This window comes from Lycium ferocissimum, chromosome 1 (assembly GCF_029784015.1).
Source record: "Lycium ferocissimum isolate CSIRO_LF1 chromosome 1, AGI_CSIRO_Lferr_CH_V1, whole genome shotgun sequence".
NCBI classification, from domain to species: Eukaryota; Viridiplantae; Streptophyta; class Magnoliopsida; order Solanales; family Solanaceae; genus Lycium; species Lycium ferocissimum.
The window spans coordinates 3,288,070-3,308,524 of record NC_081342.1 but is presented as its reverse complement, the minus strand read 5'-3'; the positions used below and the strand labels follow the sequence as shown (position 1 = coordinate 3,308,524).

At 35.0% G+C, this 20,455-nt stretch overlaps 3 protein-coding genes and 1 pseudogene across 3 annotated transcripts; 2 read left to right on the top strand and 2 right to left on the bottom strand.

Moving 5' to 3' along the window:
• On the top strand, positions 1-1,241 carry LOC132061063 (F-box/kelch-repeat protein At3g23880-like). Its single transcript, XM_059453942.1, has 2 exons — positions 1-873; positions 933-1,241. Exons 1-2 carry the CDS (start codon positions 49-51, stop codon positions 1,239-1,241), a joined length of 1,134 nt encoding a protein of 377 aa, XP_059309925.1. The 5' UTR covers positions 1-48.
• A 3,155-nt stretch (positions 1,242-4,396) lies between these two features.
• Positions 4,397-5,668, bottom strand: LOC132061055 (F-box/kelch-repeat protein At3g23880-like). The gene is made up of 2 exons (XM_059453934.1): positions 4,966-5,668; positions 4,397-4,884 (listed from the first exon to the last, which is right to left on the bottom strand). The coding sequence occupies exons 1-2, from the start codon at positions 5,666-5,668 to the stop codon at positions 4,397-4,399; spliced, it is 1,191 nt and encodes a 396-aa protein (XP_059309917.1).
• A 5,976-nt stretch (positions 5,669-11,644) lies between these two features.
• On the top strand, positions 11,645-12,091 carry LOC132061046 (F-box/kelch-repeat protein At3g23880-like). The gene has a single exon (XM_059453928.1). The coding sequence runs from the start codon at positions 11,645-11,647 to the stop codon at positions 12,089-12,091; it is 447 nt and encodes a 148-aa protein (XP_059309911.1).
• A 4,334-nt stretch (positions 12,092-16,425) lies between these two features.
• Positions 16,426-19,276, bottom strand: LOC132059951 (F-box/kelch-repeat protein At3g23880-like; annotated as a pseudogene).
• Between the last annotated feature and the right edge of the window lie 1,179 nt (positions 19,277-20,455).

Below are 20,455 nucleotides of genomic sequence, written 5' to 3'. Positions count from 1 at the left end.
CCCAAAACGGAGTAAACCCACTATCCATTCTCCAATCTATCAAATTCAATGAAAGATTCAATCTTTAAAATTCCTATTTTGCCAACTGAACTCATCACTAGGCTTCCAGTGAAACCCCTCTTGCAGTTCAAGTGTGTTTCGAAGTCTTGGCTTGCTTTAATCTCTAGCCCAGAATTTATCAAAACCCATCTTAGTGTATCTGCTAATAACAAAGATTACACACACCACATGCTTGTGTTGTTTCAACTTAGGCACTCTGGTAATGGATGTCAATACAATCTTAAGAACTGTTCTGTTAGTTCCTTACTTAATGACTCTGTGACTGAGGAATATAACTTGGATTATCCCATGAATAACACCCGCAAAAATGTTCAGGTTGTGGGTTCGGTCAATGGATTGATTTTTCTTGCCATTGGGTATACTGACTTGTTTCTATGGAATCCATCAATTAGGAAGTTCAAGAAATTGCCTGATTCTAGACCTACATTAATGAGGCTTGATTGGCACGTAGATGGTTTCGGATATGATGAGTTTCATCATGATTACAAGGTAGTGTGTATTTTCAGTTCTAGAAGTTCAGATCAAGTTGAGGTCAACATATATAGTCTAAACTGTGATTCTTGGAAAAGTGTTGACTATTTTCAGGATAAGCCGCGATTATATGGCTCAGCTAAATTTGTGAATGGGAAACTTCATTGGCTGGCTACTGCTGCTGGTCTTAATATATATAAGGGCTGGAACATCTTTTCTTTTGATTTGGCTAATGAGGAATGGGGAAAGGTGGAGCAGCCCTGCTATGAAGAAGATATTATTTCGTCGGTGGGAGTGTTGGGAAGTGATCTTCTTGTGTTTTCTAATTATCTGAGAAGTCATGTGGATGTGTGGGTTCTGAAAGATTATGGGGTTAAAGAGTCTTGGACAAAGATGTATAGAGAAGTCACGTGGATGTGTGGGTTCTGAAAGATTATGGGGTTAAAGAGTCTTGGACAAAGATGTATACCATCAAATATCCTGCTGATCTTGACAAGAGTTTGTTTTCTTCTGGCATTTCTCCAACACTATGCATGTCAAACAAAGGTGAATTATTGCTGGTGTGCAGATCAATTTTCATGATATACAATCCAGAGGATGAATCGATCAGATATACAAAGTTTGCTAAGTTTCGTTCCAGTATTGCGGCAAACATCTACATTGAAAGCCTAATTTGTCTCCTCTTACCAAACGAACCAAGCACATTTTAAGAATGAAGGCTGTAGAGGCTCAGACAGATGACAGTGTTGTAGCCAATGACTTGTAAGAATTCCGCCTTATACAGTTTTCTATTTCTTTGTTAATTATAGAAAAAAACATTGCATATTACATCACATCTTATTCGAGATCTTGTTTGTCTTTTTGCATATTCCCATGAGACAACTTCCTTTGTGGGAACAACTATTTGGTTGTAGTGTTTGGTGTCTTCAACACTCAAAGTAGCTACCACCAAAGGATGTGGTGCAGCGGATGGGGCTGCTTCTCCCTTAACTAGAGGTCTCGGGTTCGAGTCCTGGGTATCTAAAAATCCTTGGTAGGGAGTGCTTCCCTCCCGAATGAGGTCCTACGCGGCTCGAATGCGATATAGTCAGGCTCCAATGCGGGCATCGGACACCGGGTGGGAAACCCAAAAAAAAAAAAAAAAAAAAAAACTCAAACTTAGCTCTTTTTGAGCAGTGTTTTAATCAGTGTGGTGCCTCTAGACAAAGTTAGAACAAAGAGCGCTGGGCAGGGGTGAACTTACTCTAGAAATCGTGGTGCACGTGAACCTAAGGTCTCTCTGCCAAACTAGGTATTTATGTGCATATTTCCTAGACTTGACCTAATATTATCTGCTGCCACTCATGCTCCAAAAGAGCTGAATGGTGCACTTGGTTGAATGCCAAGTTGTTTATCCAAAAGAACTCAGATCAATTACCACTAAATGCATTCTTTTTTCCCCTTTGTTTAGTGGTTTACCCATGTCCTAGAAATCATAGGACCCGCCTCTGGCCACAGACATGGAAATCATGGTAGGTAAAGGGGCATTGCCCTTGCAAGGATTCATGTGTTATGTAGGGCCTTCGTACTAATCCTTCTTAAAGGAAAACTTAATAAGGAAACAGGATAATTTAACAAGAGTTAAGGTTTGATATAACTAGTTCTGCTGGTTTTTATTGTCGCTCACATATAAACTGTTTTTACCTGTCACGTGACATATCACTGAGATGCTTTGTTAACTGTTATGTACTTTTGAGGTTTCAGGAGGTGAAGGCTGATGTTACAGAGCAATTAATCCACCCCTGCTGACTGCATGTATCAAAACGATGCTTCCCTATTCTCAATATTCACTAAATGTAGTATTACCTATTTTCGCTAATTGCATATCCCACTTTGTCAATCGTCGTGATAATCGTCGTGATAAAGGCTGAACAAGCTTCTCCGACGTTTGAATTTCTTTTGTATGTAGCATCTTGAGATTGATTTGAACTATGAGTAGATTTTTCCTCTGATAATTATATTTATGATGACAATGCTAGTGCTGATTTGTTCAGCTTGTAATGAATTTCCAGTGATATATGCTAAAGAAAAGAAGCTTGAAAAATGATTATTCAATAGTATATTTGTTGGTGCTGGGTTTGACATTTTTCTCTAAGCTGACAAAATTCCTTTGTATTACTAGTTTAAGAGCTGTATAAGTCATGTTTTTACGGTAGCAGCTTACAGGTACCTCAGCTAATTCCAACGAGTACCTTGTAACTGCCCACAACACAAGTACTGGATAACTCTGTCTAAATGCGCAAAGCATGGAGAGATGAGAAGATCACTTGTGTGTTTTTGCCTCCGTTGGGATTTGAATCTCCTCATTCATATTATGTGTTATTTAGAGTGTTATTACTTATTAGTCTTGATCACAAAGGTACATATTTGCTTAAGCTACCCTGTATCTTTCATTTAAATATTTTACTTAATTAAAACTCAACCAATTGAAACAATAAGATTCCATTAAGATAAAAAGTACTAACGAACTCAACAATTGTCTTGCTAAATTTCGTTCCTGTATTGCCGCTGACATCTACATTGAAAGCCTAGTTTGTCCCTAGGAATGAAGGCTCCACAAGCTCAAATGGATGACAGTAGTGTACTGTGATGTGCTATATTTCATTTCCATGTCCAGAGAGCTAAACATATATTCTTGAAGCATTCAAGACAATTGTTTTGTCGATATTATCAGATTGAGATTGATCTGCTACTTATTATATTTATGATTACAATATAGTGTTACTCAGATTTGTCCAAGTTGTAATACTCTTACTGAGAAAAGGAAATAGAAAAGAAGGAAAAGAATGAGGAAGTTATCCAGTGATCCATACTCAAAACAATAGTGGCTTCAACAATTTCTCTGTTAACTGATAATAGTGCCTTTACACAAGGCTCGAGCTGCTACTTTAAGAGATAATCATCTATTACAGTAACTACATAGTTAGAAGATTAATCTATCTGATTACCTAAATAAGAATTTAAATGGAGCTTAAACTAAACAATTACTCATTCGAGTTCCACTAAACAAAGGGATGCTCATTTTACAGAAAACGCGCATTATAGAGTAGCGGCCAAAACAACTGCTAAAAACTTAGCGAGTCACAATAAAATTATCCCGGTTCGCAATAAAATAGTTGATGCAAATTTGTTGTAGAAAAAAATTAACACGGTAACAGTAATCAGACTGTTGGAGCAATTAGCAAGCTTATGTAAGTGTTGCTCAATGCACACGGAAATAAAATTAGTGCATTGCAGTGAACAATAAAAACTCAGAAGTGCCATGCTTCTTTATTGCAATCCATACCGCCAACAAGTAGTAGACTAGTTGTTCCTAACATCAGCATTCACTTCCTGAAAGTTCAATACTACATAACAGTTAACTAAGCGCCTCAAAAATAAAAAGCTGTTTAGATTATGAGAGAAAAAAATGCAGGTCTATCCGTATGTAAACATTACTTTCATTAGAAATTGTTTGAGCAAAAAAGACGAGCTCCATTTATCTACGACATTTGAGACATGGCAAAGTTGATTCCATTCAACTTCAAAACAATAAACACAAAAAAATGTACCGTGGTTGGCTCATGTGATGTGTAGATGGAACATGGTGCAACTTCAAGTGGTATGCATAGTCTACTATAATATTAAAAAAGACGAGCTCCATTTACCTACGACATTTGAGACATGGCAAAGTTGATTCAATTCAACTTCAAAACAATAAACACAAAAAAATATACCGTGGTTGGCTCATGTGATGTGTAGATGGAACATGGTGCAACTTCATGTGGTATGCATAGTCTACTATAATATTTGATAGCACTTGGGAAATATGAATATAGAACTCTTATTAGTTACTTTTACCAGATCGTTTTCTTCTAAGCTTTTTCAGCTTTCGTTGTTGCATCACAGGTTCCTTCTGCCAAAATGGCCAAACTAGGCTTTCAATGTAGATGTTTGCATGCCAAAAGATATTACAATTCGTAACCTTTTGATTTTTGAAGGAATCGTCCTTCGGATTGTAAATCACAAAAGCTGATCCAAATCGAAACAAAATATCACCTTTACTTGACATGATAAAGGGCGGAGAAAACAAATGCCCAGTAGGATTGTCATGAGGATAATTAAAAGTAAACACCTTTGTCCAAGAATCTTTAACCCCATACTCCTTCATAATCCAAAAATCTGTGCGAGTTCTCCGACTGCGACAGTACATAGAAAGATCACTTCCCATCACTCCTAGTCCTGGCTGCATCGTAAAGTCAAAATCTCCTTCCCTGTAGCATGGTTTCTCCACCTTTCCCCATTTCCCATCAATCAGATCAATCGAAATGATGTCTGAACCATTATATGCGTGACGATCATCAAGAGTATTATGTGCTCAATGAAACTTCCCATTCACAAGCATACCAGACGAACCTGAAAGCAACCCAGTCTGAAATGTACGGATACTTCTGAAAGAATTACCCTGTAGACTATATATTTTGGTCTCAACCTTATGTGATCTCCTATAATTCAAAGTACCGGAAATACCCACTAACTTATAATCATTTTGAAGCTCATCATATCCAAAACCATATATGAAATAGCAACCAGCAGCTCTAGAATCAGGCAATTTTTTGAATTTCCTAATTGATGGATTCCAGAGAATAAAGTCTTCGTCCTCAATGGCAAGACAAATCAAACCATTGACAGAACCCACAACCTTAATAGATTGACGGAGGTGTTTCATAGGATAATCCAAGTCAAATGAATGAGCAATAGAGTCATAAAGTAAAGAACTAAGGGAACAGTCCTTAAGAGAACAATCGTTAATATTCCCACGACGAAAAGAACTCAATATAAGCTTATGGTGAGTGTACTCCTTGTTATTAGCAAATATGCTGAGAAGGGTCTTGACAAATTCAGGGCTAGATATTAGAGCAAGCCAAGATTGTGAAATACATCTGAATCGTACGAGGGATTTCATTGGTAGCTTTAAGAGTATTTCGGTGATGAATTCTGATGGTAGAATAGGGACTCTATTAAAACTTGAATGTTGCATTGAAGTTGATGGAAACTGAGAATGATTAGTGAGTTTGCTCCGTTTTGGGTGTTGATTGGAGCCTTCAGATTCCACCATTATTGAGGCTGTAATTTGAGCTCTTGGAGTAGGACTACAAGGTATTGAGATTTTCAATTACAAACGCTCGCTCTTAAATACGTTACACTTTCTAGAAAAAAATGACCAAAATGGTAACTTATGTTCCAGGGTGAGGTCTAAATAGTCCCTTAATATATGTACTAAATAATATGGGTCTTTTAAGTCTGCAAAAAATGGGGATAATTTTCTATATATACTAAAATAGGAATCTAATTACCATAATTAATAATATTATTTTATTATCAAAACATAAGGATAGTATTTTAACGGAACATATACCAAGCAAATCTCACAAAATTAGGGGTTTTGGAGATCTTCCTTTTCCAGAGCAAAAATCAAACAAATTTGACCCAAATAGAATATGAGGGAGACGAATTTGTCTTGCCATTGGGGAAAAGAATTTGTTAATATGGAATCCATCAATTAGAAAATACAAGAAATTGGTTGTTAGAACTGAATTGAGGGATGCTAGCCTTTTCAGATACGATTTTGGATATGATAAGCTTCATGATGATCATCCGAACCCCCTTCGGCGGAAAATTACACCATTTATACATGGTTACAATTATTTTTTATGTATATATATTAGACGTTGAACCCCCTTTTGGCTTCTTCATGTGTTTACTTTTTCATATTTTGAACCCTCTTAATAAAAATCCCATTCCACCACTGAAAACAAAGGCATGAAAACCCAGATTGAACCCTTGTTATGCTTTTCGATGGAGAATTTCCTGAATACGTCAATGTAAAATTTATGAAGATAAAGTAAAAGCCAGAGGAAAAACTAATACTAATAAAAATTCTTTTTACTCAAAGGAAGAAACCCTAGAAACCAATTTTCTGTGGCGAATGCAATGACCCATATACCTGCGGAAATTTGTAAATAAGTCAATGTTAAATTAATGATCATATATAAAACATTGTATAAACAAATATCACAATTTACAACCATACAGTGATTAACATTAACAATGACAATAAAAGAATCTACACCAATAAATAATGAAAAGACTAAAGAAAAGCCACATGACCTAAACCTAAACAAAGTAAAGGCTCAGCGTAAAACACAAATGGCAATTCTAGGGCTTGATTGGACATGATTTTATTTAGTTTTGCTTCTTTTTTTTTTTTTTTTTCAAAACCTGTTTGGTTACTTTGTCAACTTCTCTCCAAACATGAAAACAAGTTTTCTCACAAACTCAACATTTTTTCAAGTGAAATATATGTCCAAACACAGCTTCAACTTTCAAATACTTTTTCTTCAACTTAACTTCAAATACTACCTTTTTCAAATATCATTCAATTCATGTCCAAACACCTATTTAGTAGGCTTTTAGATCCAAACACCTATTTGGATCTAAAAAATATGACTATATATATATATATGCACACACACACACTAGTATTATTTTGTCCGTGCAAAACTAATATTAAAATTAAATTTGCAATTACTTTTTTTCTCACTCTTTGTGATATTAAGTTATTGAAAGATTAGTTCGACTTTTTCTGCAAATTCCAAAATACTAAAGGCTCTCCAAAATTTAATATTGCACCCAAAGTATTTAAAAATAGAATAAAGACTTTTTTGTCCTTATTTTAGACTTATTTTTAGCATTATTTATTTATTGAATTTTATTTAGATTTAGACTTTGGAAATTTCTTGAGATCCAACGTAGTCGAACATTTGTGTGATTAAAAACATTCATTTTGAACTATAACACTTTCTTTCAAAAAGAAGAAAAATAATTTGGTTCAAGAGACATCAATTATATATGCTATATTTATTCTTTCGATGAGATATTAGTATATGTTATTGATATGTCGTAGAAATATGGCACATTTGATGCCTCTTTACGCAAAGTTTTACTTGTTTTCAAGTAACTTGTAGTCGTTTTTGATGTCTTTTGTCTTGTTGTAGGTGTTTTGGCCATGTGATGGAAATCACGTGGAAAATGGCAAGAAAAGGGGCAAAAATGTGAAGTTCAGAAGGTAGTTACAGGAATCCTACTTTTACGGTGAGGCTAACGGTCCGTAAAATATTATACGGACCGTATTTCTTGCCTCTCACATCAACAGAAACCTGTTCAAGACTTGTCAAGATACGGTGAGGATTTACAGACCATGAGTTTCATGGCCATGAACCCACCGTAAAAGCTGCAACAGAACTTAGTGCCTGAAGCGTCATTCTGCGGTGGAATTATATGGACCGTATTCTGTTTTACGGTCCGTAAAAGTGAAGCGTGAAAAGAAGACCTGAGTTGAAGACTTCACACTTCTACGGTGGAATTGCACATTTTACAGACCGTATTTTGGTTTTACGGTCCGTATTTCTGACGACGGGGCAGTTTTGTCTTAAGTTATTTTTCATGTTTGGACCATTATAAATACAACTTTTAGGGTTTATTGTCATTATTCTAACTTTTACATTTAATAGTGGAGCATTCAACACTTAGAATATTGGTGGTTGAAGGTTTTAAGAAGGAATCTTACACTTTTGGTCTTCTTCTTCATAACTCATTGTAAGCTTTATGCATCTTTACTATACTCTTGTCTTTTATTTAATGAAAATGATTAGCTAAACCCATTAGCTAAGGTTTTGGGACCAAATGTGTTAGTTATGTGATTGAGACTTTATATTTCAACTACATTTGTGTGTTAAAGGTGTTTTCTATCAACTCTTCAAGCTTTAATGCCTTTTAATGGTGGCCAACATTATTTGTGCCTAAATGCTTGCACTTTGCTTGAGAAAGAAAGTAAAAGTTAGGAAAAGAGTTAGATAGCAAGAATTTGGGGCTTTAAACCCCATCTAATAGCTTGAGCTAGAGATAGGAAAGCTAACTTGTAATGAAATGAGTGTTCACATTTTCTACATTCTAAGGCTTGAGAAAGCTTAGTAATGACATTTATCAATTTGGTCGAGAGACTTTTGATAAATCTATGTAGCCCATGTTTAATTACATCTAGACACATAGATGAGTTGGATTGATACTATTACATTACTTTCCATTGGAACCGCAACCTTAGTCCTTTTACCAATAGCTTATCTTTTTAACAACAATTAGCGATAAATTAAGTTAACAATCTTCAAGCCAATCATTATTACACCCCCTTCCTTAGAAATATAGATTTATAGTCGAGCGTTACACTTGACAAGTATATTTCTTCATTATATTTTGTGTGGGATTTGATCCCAACCTTGTTGGGTTCTATATTTGACAACGACCGGTTACTTTGTAATTTGGGTGTACCAGTTTTTTTCATTTAAGATATACAAACTACAATGAAAATATGAAGAGAATTAATGACTTTTCTTAATATAATTAAATCTTTTTGCTTTCCAAAAACTTATGTGATGAGGAAAGGACATTTCTCCCTTTTGTTAGTTTATAAGTGGCACATTATTTTATAAAATGTACATTCTTATCATTTTTTAAACAAAAATAAAGTTTCAACGCTTCATGCTTAATTTAATCATGTGTCCCTATGCTAAACAAACACCGCCTAATCCTTTTTACCCCCCCCCCCCACCCCCGCACCCCCACCCCCCAAAAAAAGAAAAAAAAACGATACTCAAAAACCTTAAATATGATTGCTCCCTTTTGTTACAATTGTTTGATAGTCCCTCCGTCCCAATTTAAGTGTCTTACTTTTCTTTTTTATTTGTCCCAAAAAATGTGTCTCTTTTTATATTTAGTAAGTTTTGACAAGTTTTAGACCACAAGATTTAAAAGACTACACACATCTTTAATTTAAGACCACAAGATTCAAAAGTCTCCCTTTATTTCTTAAACTTCATGCTCAGTCAAACCAAGACACTTAAATTGGGACGGAGGGAGTATTACTATTGCTTGGAAAACTAAAAATTATGTAATATTTAGGTACACAGGCTTAAAATATGTCATTTCTTTAATTATACGCATCAGTTATAGTTGGAACGATTCTAAAGATTTACAACTTATTGAGGCTAATGGTATATTAAAGGAGGTGACATATTTTAAGTAGTTAACTTATCTATGTAATAGACAATTGAAAAATACACGCAAAAGTATTTTTAAAATTTAAATAGAAAATGTCGAATAGAAACATATTATCATGTGGTCGGATACTCAATTGAAATAAGTTGTAGTTTATGTGTTCATTTAAAATTTACTGAATTTTTTTAAAAAATATTAAGCTAATAAAGCAATATATAATAGGAAAAAAAAAGAGACATATAAAAGAAGCTATAGTATATTTCACATCATCCTCTCAAATAGGTAAATAATAAAGGACAACTAAAAGATTAAATTTAGAAGAGAAGCCTTTTGGTTACTAACCATTAGTTAGAATGTAAGTGACTACAAAATCTTTACACTTCCCTTATTATAAGTAGTAATATGCAAAGTGCTGTATTGATCGGTTTTAAAATTCCTCCAAGAAAAAGAGATTTCGTCCACATTAAGGGTCATCATACAGATTCAAGGTGAGTTGATTCGTTATTGTAAGAGTTAATGCCTCTACCCCTTCCCTCGCCACCGCCCCCCCCCCCCCCCTCCCTCGCCCACCTCTGAAGGGGCGAATTTAGTGGGATGGGAGGATGTTCATTTGATCACCCACGATAAAAATTATATTGTATATATATATGGTAGATTTTCTGTGTTTGTGTATATATATAAGTTTTGAATATCCTAAACAAATTTTAAAAGGTTAGCTCAAGAGGTTGGGGGTGGTCAAAATCTCCAATGTTCAATTCCAAGGACAATATTATTTTTTATATTTAGCTTTTGTTATTTTTTCCGAACCGTCTGAGTAAAAATCCTGAATTCCTCTCAAACCCCCTCCCCTCCTCCCCCCACACTAAATTATACACTAATTGATATAAGTATAATTATAAAATATAGGCATAATACATAAATAGGCCCTCAAACTTGGCCAGAGCTGGCAAGTATCCCCTCCAACTTTAGATGTGCACAAGTAGACACCTCAACTTATCTCCACTTTGTCAGTTGAACACTCCAACTTACAAAATGGTTATCTAGACACCTCAAAAATTATGTGCCACATCAGCGCCACGTCAATGTCACATCAGTATTTGTGTTTACGTGTTCAACTTTATACAAGTTGAAGTGCCTACTTGTGCACACTCAAAATTAGAGAGCATACTTGCCAGTTGAGGCCAGATTTAAGGATCTATTTATGTATTATGCCTAAAATATATAATTCATTTCTTAATTCGTAAGGGGCGTGCAAAATGGACTAGCAATAGTGATCAGAGGAAGTAATACAGAAATCCGTGCTATTGGACTTCAATAAAAAGAAAGAAACTATTGGACTTCAATAAAAAGAAAGAAACGTGTCTCTCACAATTACATTTACCAGTAAACCCCTCTTGAAATTCAGCTCTGTCTCAATTTCTTGGCTTGAATTAATCTCTAGCCTTGAATTTATCAATAAACATCTCAGCTTATCAGCTAATAACAAGGACTACACCCACCATAAGGTTATAATGAGTTCTAGTCCGGAGGTTGGTACATACAATCTTAAAGAATGTGCCCTTAGTTCTTTATTTTATGATATTGAGGCAAAAGACTTAGATTATCCCGTGGAATCCTTGTGTTACGTTTGTTGGTTCTATCAATGGATTGATTTGTCTTGTCCTTGAAGACAATTACTTTATTCTATGGATTCCATCAACCAGAAAGTACTAGACATTGCCTTGTCCTGGACCTGATATGCAGGTTTGGTACAGAATAGTATGTGGTTTTGGATATGATGAGTTCCATGATGATTATAAGTTAGTGGTTGGTTTTTACGAGGATGATTATGATCCTTACGGTGAGGTCAAAATATATAGTCTAAAGAGTGATTCTTGGACAAGTGTTGATTATGGTGGGGTGCTAGTAAATGGTCCAGCTATGTTTGTGAATGGGAAACTCCAGGGCTACATGTGATCCTGATCTTATTGGTCGTAAGAGCATGAACATCGTTTCTTTTGATTTGGCTGATGAGAAATGGGAAAAGGTGGAGCACCCTTGCTATGGAGAAGGAGGCTTTCTTTTGAAGGTGGGAGTGTTAAGGAGTGATCTTTCTGTCTTTAGTGAATATGAGAGCACTCATATAGATGTTTGGGTTATGAAGGAGTATGGGATTAAACAATCTTGGATAAAGATATTAACCATCAAGAATCCTTTTGAACAAACTTTGGGTCCTTCATTTTTCATGTCAAATAAAGGTGAAATTTTGGTGATGTTAAGATCAATTTTCATGATATACAATCTGAAGGATTTCAAATATCCAGAGTTTATTAATTTTGATGGTGGTTGCAAGGCAAAAATCTATGTTGAAAGCCTAGTTTGTCCTTTTTCTGTGGAAGAGGAAGGAAGGGGGACAGAGGATGAAACACAAAAGGCTGAAAAAGCTTAGATTAAAACAATCGAGTAACAAATAACTTGTAAGAGTACTTTCTTCTCAAGTTCTTTTATATTCTCTTTGTTATTTCTAATATAGAAACGACACATATGTGAAGGATATCTTTAAAACATATCGCTAGGAGATCTTGCTAGTCATGTTTCCTTTATGCACTATTTCAAGGAACTCGAATTTTGTCTTCAACTTCTCACTAAATGGCGCTGGACATTTTTTGTATTCTTGAGTAGTGTTTTAAGGGAATGTTATGCCTCTAGACAGAAAAAACACCAAACTTAATTAATCTTTATTAGGTGAAAACTTAATAGGGCAAATAGAGGAAACTTGATAGTTCTGGAACAAGGATTACAGTCTGCCATAGTATCTAATTTTGGATTTTCCCTTGCTGCTAAATATCTAACTGTATAATAATTTTCTCGGGACTGATTTTGCTCTTCTCCTTGCTGCTAATCAATAACTGTATAGTAATTTTCTTCAGGACTAAAAGAAAAAACATTCACGAGGGTGGAGTGGAGTTCTAAATAAAAGGGGAATATAGGAGAAATAGATTTTGGGATGAACTTCTTATAGAGAGCCCATCTATGTAAAGTAGATAGAAGTGCAAACTTTTGTCAATCTTTTTTTTTTTTTTTTCTGAACAAGAATTAGTACTACTATAATAAAATCTGAACAAGAGTTCTCAAAAATATTAGTATTGCTATTTATATTGTAAATTGTTTTCTCTTGCTTCTATATAGAACAGTGAACTGTCTATAATTTGACCTTTTTTTAAGAATTCGTACATATTCTATTCTATTTTTTCAAATATTAAAAGTTAAAATATCTAGGTACAACGGTTGTGTATCACCAAATGAGAGATGAAAACCCTTGTTTATTGCATTTCAAGTGCAACTCCCTTAGTTATGCTATCAACTATCTACTGTGATATTTTGAAAATTTGACCTATGAAGAGAAAAATGTCAAGAGTACTTTGACACACAGCCATTGACTGATATATTGGTTTAATTGTTGATTTGCATCTGTTATGAGCCATTCAAGTGAGGAGGAAGAGAGAGAAGGCAAAGCTGTGCATGGAACTTTTTGTTTTTGGGATCAGTAAACAAAACTTTTATCACTAACCAACACTAAGATTGCGCTGTATGTGCAACGAGTCAACAATAGGTACAATAGCAAAAACAAAAAACCCAGGAAGCAGACCTCCCGTTAACATTGACTAGGTGAGCAGCCAAGCATTATGTTCTGCCATCCACTGCTATTCCTGTAGGCTGCTGACAAAATCAATTAGACTAATAGTGTCCTCTGGGTATCTTTCAGTACACCAAAAGAAAGCAAACTGCGATAACATCTTTCTAATAGGTTTCGACCTATTTTCGAAGCATCTTAAATTTCTCTCTCCGGATTGTCCACTATATGCCAAAAGGTAGTATTATCCAAGTCCTTTTCTGCTTCTTATTCATTCCTCTTCTGCTCCAGCATAGTTGCAGTTCCTCTGCGGTACGTGGCATTACTCCTTTCAAGTCGAAAATTCTCAAAAACATGTTACCAACGTACCATAGAACTTCGTTTAAGAGGGCCCTATCTATTTAAGGTAGATAGAAGTTCAAATTTTTGTCGTCTTTGGTCTTTCAAACAAGAATTAGTCCTTCTATAGCAAATTATTTTACAGTATCTTGTTTCTAGATAGTGGCAACTTGTGCTCCCTCTGTTCTATTCTACCTGAAATGATTATGAGAGTGAAGTGGACTATAGAGAATAGAGAATAAAATATCGACCGCTTGACACACTTGATGCCATGGTTCTTTCTGTTTTGTTTGCATTCAGATATTATGTCTTGCCTGAGACTTATCAGAACGAGAGAACAAGGGCTTGTTAAAGATGGATATCGGAGTAACTAAATCATTAATACAATTATTGATGAAAGGAAGAAAGCTTGTCTGAGGAAAAATTGTTAGCGTTGGTGGAGCTAGTGGAGACATGAAGTTACAGCCTCATGCAATCTATTTTTCAGATAATGTAAATGTCATATATTTGACTCGTGAACCTGCAAGGGTGGCTCAGTTGGTTGAGCAGGGGATTTGCCTTCTGGGTTGAGCTCCTTGATTTCCCTATGCACACCTAAAGGGTAGCGTCTTGTCTTAAAAAAAATAAAAAATTGACTCGTGAAACAAAGCTTTGTTCTTTTGCTACAAGAAGTAACTTTCTTTTTAATTGATGTTTAGTGCATGTTAGAACTATTACCATCTCGAGGACAATCCTATGTGTTGCCTTTACCATACACCGCACTTTTACAAGTCATGAATCATGAAAGATCAGTAAGGTATTATTCTGATTCGTTTCTATTATTGAACTTTCAGGAATTGGAAGTTGTTATTGAGAAGAAGTAATCCAACTACTGCTGACTGTTGCGTGCATCTTGATGATGAAGCATGGTGTTGCCTCATTGATGTTCTTGTCATTATGTTAATTTTCTTTATATGTGTATGAAGAAAGGATTGCCTATGTTTGCTACTATTTTGTAGGTGCCATTTCTGTTTTTCTTTTGCAACCTAAAGGTAGAATAGACTTGTGTTTCCTTCTATCATATTTTTTTGTCATAAGTAGTGTCTAGGTGATGTTGGTCTTTACTATATACTCCATTAATCTTAGCAGGAGCCTGGGCTTTTCACTTGCTTATGCTTGTAATGGGGTACTTATCTTGCCTGATCTTACTTAGTAAAGCAAACTTTCCACGCTAGGCGCTCACTTTTTTTTTTTTTTTTGTCTGGGTGGAAGCGAAGGGGGCAGGGCTTTCTTAACAGTTGGGATCTTTGTTGCAAACAAATCTTTCTATTGGGAAAGGGGGCTTTCAAGCAACTGTTTTGGAGGAGCAGCTGAATCTGATACTGATAGGAGTAGTTTTCTCATTGAGAGGGTGGTCAAAGGGAAAGTTAATAGCACGATCACAAATACCGTGAATGAGATTCTCCTGAGAAGAGAAGGAACTAGTACTACTTTAGCCCATTGTTTACACAACTCACTGCAGAGGCGGATTTAGGAACTTAAAGTTTGTGCGTTCCTACAGCGACCTCAAGTTTAAAACAGTAAAAAAATTGACTATTTTTTTGCCCTTCATGTATAGACTCGTATATATAGAGGAGGCAACAATATATAGGCTTCCTTCGATCCTTTCCCCAGGTTGCCTCGTGATATCAAATTTATTAAATCGTACTACACGTAAAATTGTAAAATTAGAAGTTTGCTTATACTAGGAGACTTTTAAATCAACCAAGATTTTGTCACACTTTGAATTTTAGTGAGTCACCACCATTAGATACGGCTAACTATACCTTATTTGTAGCAAGTGATTCTAGTTAACTCTGATCCTCTATAAATTAAAAAAAACGTTTTGCTTTCTAAAAAAAAAAAAAAAAGGAGGAAAAATGGGATATTGACTAACAGAGTTGAATAGAAAAGAATTGTGGATCTTTCATGTGATTTGCATATTTGTTGTTTGATGTCGTGCGCTTCTGCTAGGGGGTACATGTAGGCTAGCCAAAAAAACATTGTATTGAGACAAGAATATTTCTACAAGACCTTGGCCGATCCACTCAATGATGAAGGTAGAATTTTCACCAAGGAATTCAAAAATTAAAGAAAATAACACGTTAAGAGGCCAAGATCTTGGCTTTACAATCCCGATTCGGCCCGCGGAACTCGTTACTGAAAAAATCCCTCTTACACGTTCAAGTGTGTTTCAAAATCCTGGCCTGCTTCAATCTCTAGCTCTGAATTCGTCAGAATTCATCTCAGCTTATCTGCTAATAACAAGTACTTATGGCCTTAAACATGTCATGTGGAAAGTTGAAATTAAAGAGTTATCAAAAAATAAAGAGACATTCTTTTTACAACGGACTAAAAAGGAAAGTAAAACAAACATTTTGAAACAGAGGGAGTAATTAACACAATTTTTCAAAAAAAAAAAAGTGTATTATTTTTATAATTTTCTTTTGAATATAAACTGCTGAAAATAGTGAGGAGAGATAACATAGCGGTCAAAGTTTTACCAGAGTTTACCATTCAATTAAAACAAAATTAATGCATGATTTCAACCCTTCTCCTTCTAAGAAAAATATCCAAAGTTTTCATTTTTGATCGAATTCCGTCTAGTAAGCCTCAAGATCTTACAGATGCTGTTGAGAATTGTCATTAACCAATCATGTGAAATTGTAGTGTAGGACTAAACTTTCAAGCAGGTTAGTATACTCAACCCAAAACTATAGTGTTTATAGAAGGAACACTTTGGCATTACAATGCAATGCTCCTGAGAAAATGATGAGGAAATTCCCATTAACAAGAAGTACTAGAATTTCCATTGAGTAATAAAGCAGAAAGATGGAGCCAAACAAGAACAACAATGGAGAGATTATATAGCTTGTTCCACCTTTTGTCATGACAAACCTGATTTGAAGCTACCAACAAAATGTGATATGCAAATAGCGACCATATGGAAGTCTTTCTCTATGCACACAGAAATAACATTAGTACGTTGCAATGAACAGTAAATTCACTCCTCCATGAACACACATATTGTTACCTTAGTACAAGTTTCTATCTTTCGGACCACAAAACAAAACAGTAACAACAGAGAAAAGCCATCCTTCTTCATTGCAATCCACGCGGTAAACAACTAATAGATTAGTTGTTCCTAACATCATCATTTCACTTCCTGAAAGTTTAATAGTATATATCAGTTAACAAAGCGCCTCAAAAATAAAAAGCTATGTAGATTAGGCTATTCACATGCAAACATCACTTCCATTTAAAACTGAATGTGTTGTTTAAGCAAAACAGACGAGCTCCATTTCCCAACGAACAACACCGAGACGTGTTAAAGTTGCTTCCATTCAACTTCTGAGCAATGGACACAAACAAATATACCGTTGGGGATGTCTAGATGGAAAATGGTGCAACATCGTGGTATACAGAGTCTATTAAGTCAAGCAATTATCATGCTAATAACATATTATGATGCTAATAAAAAGGGTAATTACTTGATTTAGAGTAACCTACTAAACCCATCTAGCTCCAGTAGAGCTAACTCGTTCAGAGTTTACACATACATCACAGGCCAATAAGTTCCTTGGATGGCGCTACATTTCTCTCTTGGTTCCTCAATTAATGATCCGAAAGGACGCAAACCAACAAACTAAACCACAATATAAGTCGATGCATGTTTATCAAATTATTGTCGTTGTTTTTTCACAAAGATTAGCTGTTTTTTCCCTCGTTATGGCTTCGCTACATTGACTTGGGTCGTTTTCAAAGTACCGTGATAGATTGTTGATAGTATAACAAGTAGGTGTTGCACTTAGAAATGCTTTAAACTAAGGTTTTCATCTCTCAATTGGTGATCCATGAGTGTTGCACGTATTTTAACTTTAGTATTATGAAAGATAGAACAGATGTACAACCATTTTGTTTTAAAAAAGGAAGTCAAATTATAGATACTCCAAACATAACAAAGTTTTTTTTTTTTTTTTTTTTGATAGGGTAAACATAACAAAGAATTCAGTATGTAGGAAAAATTTATGTCCGGAAATAAAGATGAAAAGCTTTGTATTTTCAATTACTCTGGAATAGCCAGTGCCCTTAAAACTCATCCCATTATCTTTTTCTCCTACATTACCCACTCTTTTGATACCCCGCCGCACTATCATGATCACAACAGCTAAATTCGCATCCTAAAATGCTTTACCCTTCAAACGTACCATGCTTAACTCAACGTTACTGCCAAAATGAAAGATGATTCAGCCTATCATTGACCAAATAAGTAAAATAATTCGCTATTAGCACCACGGGAAAACCCAAACTAGTGCAGAACAAAATAAGAAAATGTACAGAGAAGTCTTACTATTAATTACACAATCTTCTTCATTTGAGCTTTTTCAACCTCCTCCGTTGTTGCATCCTTGGTTCCTTCTCAATAAAGGGCCACACCAGGCTTTCAATATAGATGTTCGCCTCATCAAAGTCATCATAGCTGGTAATCTCTAAATATCTGATCGAGTCATCCTTTGGATTGTAAATCATGAACGTTGATCCAAACTCAAAAAAGACTTCACCGTTATTTAACATGCGAAAGAACGGACAAAACCTATAACCCACAGGATCACCAGGAAGACAGATGGTAAACATCTTTGTCCAAGATTCTTTAAACCCATAATCCTTCATAACCCACATATCGGCGTGAATCCTTCTATAATTACAAAACATAGAAAGACCACTTACCAAAACTCCCATCGTCCAACCAAAATCTCCTTCTCCATAGTAAGGTTGCTCCACCTTTCCCCATTTCCTATCAGCCAAATCAACAGAAATGATGTCCCAACCAGAACGACGATAAACACTATTAGCCCAATGAAGTTTCCCATTCACAAACACACCCGACTTAGTGCCTAGCACTCCACAACGTAAATCATCTATACTTGTCCAAGAATCACTATTTAGACTATACATTTTAACCTTAACAAGAAATGAACGGTGATAACTCTCATTATGGAACCCTACCACAACCTTATAATCACCATGAACCTCATCATATCCAAAACCATACATGAAATGGTGACCAAAGCACAATGTATCTCTACAATCAGGCAATTTCTTGAACTTCCTAATTGATGGATTCCAGATAAACAAGCATTTTTCCCCAATGGAAAGACAAATCAATCCATGAACAGAACCCACAATCTCAACAGATCTATGGGTTTTTTTCATAGGAAACTCAAGTCCAATGCTTCAGTAACTGATTCATAAAGTAAAGAACTAAGGGAACAGTCCTTAAGATTGTACTTAGGTCGATTAATACCCAACATAAGCCTATGGTAGGTGTTACCCTTGTTATTAGCAGATATACTGAGATGGGTGTTGATAAATTCATTGCTAGATATTAAAGAAAGCCAAGATTTTGAAACAGACTTGAATTTCAAGAGGGGTTTCACTGGTAGCCTTAAGAGTATTTCAGTGATGAGTTCTGCTGGCAAAACAGGGATTATAAAGATTGAATCTTGCATTGAAGTTGATGGAAAGTGAGAATGGTTAGTGGGTTTACTCTTCTTTGGGTGTTGATGGGAGCATTCATCTCCCTCAGATGCCATTAGGGTTCCACAAATTTGTGCTCTTGGGGAAGATACCAAAACAAGACTTCTTTATGTACCCCTTTTTTTCAGCCTCTTGGTGCTCTGAAATTTTTAACGAAGTGATGTCGTTTTGAGTGCTTAAGGCACTATTGATGTCCAGAATTGCTCCATCCGTTCACTTTTACTTGTCCACTTTTGACTTTGCACGCCGCTTAAGAATTAATAAATGAAGTATGTATTTTATCATATTAGCCATATTAATTGGTATATAATCTTAATAAATTTGGGAGATGATTTGAAAATGAGTAATTAATGTCTAGGGTAAAACAAGAAAAAGAAATTTATCTTTCTTTTGATATGCTAAAGTGGACAACTAAAAGTGAAAATTTATTTTTAATATAGTGGATAAATAAAATTGAACGGAGGGAGTATACATTAGGGACTAAAATAAACGTGTTTCCATACGGCAAAACATGTCCTAAATTATATGAAGGTGTTTCACTTGGCATAGTGTTTAAGATAAAAAATAAGATTTTTAAAATTTGCGGTCTAAAACGAGTCAAAGACTTGTGTGACTGTAAATCATTTCATTAAAAGTAAAATAAATATATTAAAGTTAAATTGTTACAAAATATAGAAATGTGTCATTTTCTTGGGAGTGATTAAAAGGGAAAGAGTGTCATACAAATTATGACGGAGGTAATATCTTTTTTAACACACTAATTTATGACTTAATTATGCTTAAGTTAATTGTGTAAAGCTCTTTGTTAATTTATATGCTATGTCTACTTACTTCATAAAGAAAAAAAGAAAGAGTAAGAAAGAAATGTAGCAGCCACCTGAGATAACTCCCTCTATGATTGACTTCATCAGGATTGACTGCTAAATACCGCTAGTATCAAAATTGAATTAGATATTTTTTCGATTTTCTGGAAGGACATTAATGGTGATCAAATTCCTCTGACCTGGGCTAATGGTTTAGGAGACATGAATTCCCTGAATTTTCTAAGCTTCTCTTTTTCCTTCAGCCCACCACTCTTTAGTTCCTAAAATATATATAACATAGAATTCTTTTTATTTTACTTTTTAATTGATTACGTTAAATCATTTGATTTATTGTAATAATCTAAGTGCAAATATGTATTTAGCTTTATAACATCTGCAAAAATTTTGCATGATTTTGATATAAGAAATAAAAAAAGATTTCTAATATCAATGTCATGGGCTTTTCCCAACCAATTTCAAA

Coding starts and splice junctions, on each gene's coding strand:
- LOC132061063 (XM_059453942.1), top strand. CDS start 49: ATGAAAGATTCAATCTTTAAAATTCCTATTTTGCCAACTGAACTCATC. Junction 874..932: donor CTAATTATCTGAGAAGTCAT/GTGGATGTGTGG, acceptor AAAGATGTATAG/AGAAGTCACGTGGATGTGTG.
- LOC132061055 (XM_059453934.1), bottom strand. CDS start 5,668: ATGGTGGAATCTGAAGGCTCCAATCAACACCCAAAACGGAGCAAACTC. Junction 4,885..4,965: donor TCAGACTGGGTTGCTTTCAG/GTTCGTCTGGTA, acceptor ATAATGGTTCAG/ACATCATTTCGATTGATCTG.
- LOC132061046 (XM_059453928.1), top strand. CDS start 11,645: ATGAACATCGTTTCTTTTGATTTGGCTGATGAGAAATGGGAAAAGGTG.